Source organism: Rosa rugosa, chromosome 6 (assembly GCF_958449725.1).
Source record: "Rosa rugosa chromosome 6, drRosRugo1.1, whole genome shotgun sequence".
Taxonomy (NCBI): domain Eukaryota; kingdom Viridiplantae; phylum Streptophyta; class Magnoliopsida; order Rosales; family Rosaceae; genus Rosa; species Rosa rugosa.
In genome coordinates this window covers 42507902-42514343 of record NC_084825.1, presented here as the reverse complement: position 1 = coordinate 42514343, position 6442 = coordinate 42507902, and the positions used below count along the sequence as shown (strand labels likewise).

Here is a 6442-nt window from a genome sequence, read left to right as displayed (position 1 = left end):
ACATTAAGTCTCTCTCTATCGCCTGCTTACCGCCTAGCGACTCTTAAAACATTAATTTAAATATTATTGTAGGCCAGAGTTTGAAAAAATGGTCACAAATGCACGGGCAACTAAGGGTAACACTATCGATGGAGTATTAACCGATCCGACTTCAACTCTTGTCCTCCCTCCCCTCTTCCCTTTCTAGGCGTAGGGCTCTTGCCAAACCCTAAAATCTTTACAGTTATCTTCACTGAAGTATACAAGGGATCACGGATGAATTGTATTATACCACTAGTCAAATGGTGGTACTAACTTATTTAACGGTGAATACCAAAATGTATTACTGCAAATTATGGAAACAATTAAAGTAGGGATGGGGGATACATAACTTAGATGTAACTCAAAATTGCAAATGAACACCATGAGATTATACAATACTCTTACGAATCTAGATTACAGAATCATGGTGTTCTCTCACTGTTCCAGAAAAGTAATGTCCCCAAAAACTTCAGCTGCTCAAATTCTCTACGATTTTAGTTACAGCTGAATATGTTCCGAAACCAGATGCTACGACACCTACTGTAATAATTATAATACAAAGTATCATCTGCAAATGGGAAAAACAGAAGCTTATTAAAAACCAGTGAAGCAAACAGAGTATATAAAATCAACAAGAGGTAAAACATTATGATCACATGAAAGCGCTTGTGTTTGTGTTTCTTGTCTGTCAAGTGTAAGTAACACATTTACCTGAAAACGAGTTACTCGTCCCTTGAGGATACTCAGATAACAAGCACAAGGAAGTATCAAGGCCTGCAGTAAAAATATTTGGTTAGTAAAAAGAGTTGCTGCCACTAGAAGAGACAAAGTGGTTAGATTGCAAACATAAATCAACTTACTACAAGCATTGTGAATAAAGATCCGATCAATGACATCATGAGACCTGCGACAAGTTCAAATAATCGAAGCGGTAAAAACTATTGTACTAATGGAATAGCAAGGCCAATGAAGAATGTTCAAGGGAGATTTACCAAAGAAAGGTAAACAAAGACCGACCACCAGGGTAGAGAGCACCAGCCCTGTTCTAATAAAGATAGAGTACGTGCGAGATTTGTCTGATGGTACCAGCTCCTCCAGACTCATTGCCACGGGAGATATAGTTAATGCATATGTGGTTCTAATTAAGGAGAGACGTATATAGTTTTTTGCTATCTTTTCCTTTTTTATTTGTGTCTATGCGATGTAGTTCAATTTCAGTTCGTGATGTATTTCAGAAAAGCTGAAGGATTGCTTTTTTTTGTTTTTCCTGATATTGCACTCCAGTTGAATGATCAACTGCAGAGTTATATGTGCTTGTGCGTGTGCGTGTCTGTGTGTGCGTGCTGGTGCATCAGTTAACATACAATATCTGCGTAAATTGCAACAAAGGATATTTGGTAAATGGGTTGACTACCTGCAAAAGCACATGAAGAACAGATTTTATGTTAGCAACCACTACATTTCCTCTCGAAACACACAGAAAGAACATCCACAGCAAGAAATTTTATTAGCATATACCGTAGTCCACACAGCGATCTTTGAGGCAACCAAATTGTGAGGCATGTTGAGAGTGAACTGTGACAGTGTTGCTTCTCCAAACATTGTGTAACCCATGACAGCAACTCCAGCATACATGAAAGTACATATGCAAAAGCTACATGGAAAATAATAGATCAATTAAAATAAAATGATGGAATGACAAGAAAAATTGCCAAAGGTGAATTTGCTAATTTACCATGTTAAGAGAATTGCAGGGTATTGGTTTGGTTTTTCCAATGAAGTATAAATGTTTGGGAATACAGCGTGTCCTGAGTAGCAGTAACCATAGAGACCCATAGCAACAGGAAGAGTTGCAAGGTTCAGTGGAGTCCCTTTGCTCTCAAAGCCAACACCATCTACTAGACCAACCCAAAACAAGCAAAGCACTACCAAGATCGACGCAATAACTCCACCAGCTGGAACCAAAAGAAGCATAATGTCAGAACTTTGCAAAAGATTCAGAGTGTACATCAAATTGGGTTTGTTAAAACTCACCTGAGATATAGCTAAGAACACTGAGGTCTCGAAGCCAAACAGTAGGTAGAACAGCAAGGGCGGTCAAAATTGCAAACAAAACGTGTGCATTTAACTCAAATCCACCCAAGTTCAGGTGTGCATTTGGGAATAGCGAAGACAAGTTGTCACCCTCCAAGATTATATATTCTATGCAACAAGCCTGCAAGTAGATAAAAATTCATAATAGGTGATCCATGTGCATTAAAATTTAAAAGTGAACTAAGACTCTGCATTTAAAAGATGATTTGTATTCAAAATCATAAAATTTGTAGGAGTATTAAATGAGGTGAATAGGTGATTGTTTCTACACAGACAAATTGGAAACTGTGGTAACTAAGCACCAAGACACAGAGCAACCATAGGCACCTTGGCTTTACTTCACTCATTTCTGTGATGGATTAGTTAAAAACACTAATACCAAAAAACATCAGATCCAGAATGTGGAACAAAGTTTTAAAGGGGATAAGACTCAATCAACCAGATCGAGATGTGGCACCAGGCAATAAAAGGATTGGCTCCACTGGAATCCCTTTTTTTCATCTCCCATTGCTCTCTTTCTTTCTTTTGCAATCATGAGTAAATTTTAAAAGAAAGAAAAACAATACTCACTTTTCAGCCAAAGCAATAAGGAAAATACTCACTCAGTCAAGCCAGCTGTACTTACATATAATTCAACGTACAGTACTATCTGCAGGCATAAAAAGAGTATTTAAATTAAACACTGAAATCTGTGATATACTTCTTAATTTGATTTGGTTAAATGTATAGTTTAGAACTTTAGATTAACAGTCTAAGAACACAACACATCCAGTAAATGCACATTGCTCTACAAACTACATAAGACTTTTGCAGTAATGGATACTAAAAGCCAGCTTACCGAGATAGCAATTCGGCCAGGTTTACCAAATGCAGCTTGGCCAATGTCTGGGTAAGTCTCAAGCCCAGGTTGACTATCCAAGCAGTAACGCAGAAGCAATCCAGTGTAGAACGACAGCACTGCAAAAATAAACAAAATGGAAAGCCCGATCCATCCTCCTTCTTTGAGTGCATATGGTGTCGATAGAATTCCCACTCCACAAAGAACATTGATTCCTGAATCAATAGAATCTATGAGTGAAGCCTGATCAAGTGGGGGTAACTTTTAAACCGTAAAGGTTAAACAGTTATTTGGCACTGGACAGACAAGTTAATTGGCACCCATGCAGTTTTGTTCCAAGTTAGTTCCTGTCATGTGCACCATGTGCTATGATGTTCTAAGCCACCACAAAACTCATGCAAGATAATAAATACAGGCTTGCTTCTTTGTTTGAATGCCCATAATTGAAGACAATAATAGGCTATGGACGAAGCAATGAGCTATTTTCTGCACTACAAACAAATTATATATTATTCATCTACATGAAGTGTAAAACAATCTGTTTGTCAGATTTGAGCAAGTTTTCTGGTTGTTATATTTTATACATCACACTAATTTGGGAACTTGGAGTATGCATTAGCTAATTAGGATGCATCTACGTGCAGGTCTTGTATATGGACATTAGCACCAGATCAAGCTCAAAAAGTTCAGTTTGGTGAGTAAATTACGCAAAAGGTTTTGGAACTTTTGACGGGTTTTGAGAGACTTTATCTTGAGAATGTGAATCTGGGTGATGGCAACAAAGTAATCAATATCCACTATTGGGTTTATTTAATATCACATGATTGGCTATGTGGTCCTTGAAATTGAGTTGCTGGCATATAATGAAGCTATCTAGTGGTTTCTAGTTGTTGCTGTATCTAGTTGCAATCTCCATGTTTTGGGTTTGTGCTTACTGTAATCGTGTGCTTCTGTAAGAAGTAACCCGGAAAGCGCTTTAAACTATTTCTACGTAATAGAAAGAGATTTGATTAATGACCAAGAAATAATTAGGCTTAAATGAAGGAGAGTGAAGGAATTTTATGAACGAATAAATGATTGCAGTAAATGTGAGGAATGACTAATAACATATGCCATACTTACCATTAACCACAGCTTGCGCGAATGAGCTGTGGCGAGGCATTGGATGATGTTCATGAGAAATCCTGGATTTATCATCTTTTTTTACTGAAGACCTCCTTGAAGAAATTGGTGGAAGTAGAGAATGAGAACTTCGTCTCTGCTGTTGTTGCTCAGCAAGGGTTGGTACCGTAGGTTTTGCCAAAAAAGGTAATGTTTCGGGAGTGTGCCTTCTCGTTAGTGATGAGGAAAGAAACGAGCTTCCTAATCTTGACAGTGAAGGAGTGCCTAGAAACCCAATTCCAGGGGATGGCACACTACTATACAGGTCAATGGATTGCCTGAAACAGTAATCAAGAAACTGTAAGTATTTGGAGCTGAAGATACAAATTCTCATTCAGTACTTTTATCCAACAGTAAGCAATCATTGTACAAAAGCAACAAGACTCACAGATCTTACTTTCCCTATATAAGAAAGCGATTAAGCAAAAGTACTTGTCATTAGCACCCTTTCCATCAAGAAAATACCCGAAGTGTCACCAATCTCACTTTCCCTTTCCAAGGAAAAACTACAGTTTTTAAGTTTTTACCTCTAGCCTCAATGATCCAATATGTCAAAGCCAGCCAAATAATGAAGCAGCTCCCAAAGCTTAGAGATGCCAACTGAAATTTTAGCTAAATTTGTCATTTTGCCTCTAATATCTTTATGCAAGATTACTATTCATAGTAAGACTTCATCATCATCAAATCCAAACAAAAACATAGAAAGCTGGCATCTAATCCCTACAAAAAGTCTCTGAAAAATACTCCAGTGTGGTAAAAAAGCAGGGTAATAATGAAAAATCATGGACAATTAGAGAACCAGCTAAAAGTTTCAAAGAGCAAAACAGAGCAAAAGAACAGAGAGAGATGAGAACCTGTAACTCTGAGGCCATTGGGTATTGTAAGAACTGGGCTGAATCTGCTGCTGCCGGCGGTGCTCGGCTTCCGAACCCGAAGAATCAGAATCATTCGCGTCTTCTATGCTTTTGTTGTCCTTCTCCTCATCATCTTCTTCTTCACTGTCAATGTAAAAACTGCGATCCGACACCGAGTTCTTCATCTCCTTATTCAAATCTCCCTCTCAAATACTTACCCTTCTTCAAATCATACACACAACAATCAATCACAGCTTTCATAAGATTTATACACAGCTTTTTTCAGATTTATAGGGTCAATTATCAGACTTGAAAACAAAGTTAGGCTAAAACACATTGCTTTGTTTATGGGAGTAACAGACCCCAAAATTGTACCAAAACCAGAAAATTATTCAAATAGCCAGCTAATTAGATAAGCTTATATGGCACTAACAGCTCAGACTAAAAATCACACCAAAAAAAAAGAGAGAGAGAGAGAGAGAGAGACCAAAAATGTGAAAAATGCATTGCATGAAAGAAAAGACCAAACAGGTTTTGAGGGGATTGGAATTAGAATATGGTCATATTTTTAGAGACACACTGAAACACGACTTCAGCAGAAATTCTAGCAGAGAGAGTTTGAAGATGTCAAAAGGTCTCCCTGCATGTAATAACACTCTGTTTGGCTTCCGCGAAAATCAAGCCAAATATTGAAACCTGAATAAGCTCCGGAATCCATTCTCTTGTGTCCTCGGTTTTCTCGGAAACCAAACCAGAGTGTGACACAGAATTTAAAAACGCTGATTGAGCTGAATGTAATAAAGAGCCAGAAAGAGAGAGAACCCAAGAATGAAAAGTACCGTACCTTTTTCTCTCTGTTCGATGACTTGGATTCTTCTGCTTTCTGGAGATTCAATGACTGGGTGGGAATAGCAAAAAAAAAAAAGACTGCCTTTATCCGAAGCAATGAGAAACTGAGGGAAAAGGTAACACACAGACAGAAGATTGCTGTCTACTTTTGCTTTGCAGGAATGCAGGCACTGACTGCCCTCAGAAATATTTGTATTTATAGTGTGAGAGAGAGAGAGAGAGGGGTTGCTTCTGTGTCTATCTGGCAGTGACTCGGATTTGTGAGAAGGTGAGAGAATTCAAAGATGAATGTAACTTTTGGAAAATTCTGATAACTTTTTTACCTAATTGGCTTTGTTGGTAGTTTTTTACATAGTAAGTTTTCCGTTGGAGCTTTGATTGTTTGCCAATTCTGTAATTCAGGCGGATTTGGCTTTCTTTTTATATAAAATTCTAAATAGTTATGATCTAGAAACACGCGGATAAAAGCGAAATTACATTTTGCTGTATTTCTAAGATTACAAAGTGGAGAATTAAGTTGTTCGAGACTGTCACGTGTTCGTGATAAATTCATCATTTATATTCAAATTGAAAACATTATTGTATTGGCCAAGACCATATGCAATTCACGTACTTCACATTAATT

General features: G+C 37.7%; 1 protein-coding gene across 3 annotated transcripts; it reads right to left on the bottom strand.

Annotated features, from left to right (window-relative positions):
- Nucleotides 1-256: 256 nt before the first annotated feature.
- Nucleotides 257-6011, bottom strand: LOC133714191 (amino acid transporter AVT1C-like). Of its 3 annotated transcripts, none has more exons than XM_062140277.1 (13): nt 5813-6007; nt 4969-5190; nt 4076-4392; nt 2954-3168; nt 2741-2764; nt 2056-2236; nt 1757-1976; nt 1540-1675; nt 1416-1435; nt 1014-1153; nt 882-925; nt 733-795; nt 257-589 (listed from the first exon to the last, which is right to left on the bottom strand). In XM_062140277.1, the coding sequence occupies exons 2-13, from the start codon at nt 5151-5153 to the stop codon at nt 491-493; spliced, it is 1644 nt and encodes a 547-aa protein (XP_061996261.1). In that variant the 5' UTR covers nt 5154-5190; nt 5813-6007; the 3' UTR covers nt 257-490. The 3 variants fall into 3 exon arrangements, with proteins under 3 accessions (XP_061996261.1, XP_061996262.1, XP_061996263.1); XM_062140278.1 differs by having other exon boundaries at nt 4969-5187; XM_062140279.1 differs by lacking the exon at nt 2741-2764 and having other exon boundaries at nt 5813-6011.
- Nucleotides 6012-6442: the final 431 nt, after the last annotated feature.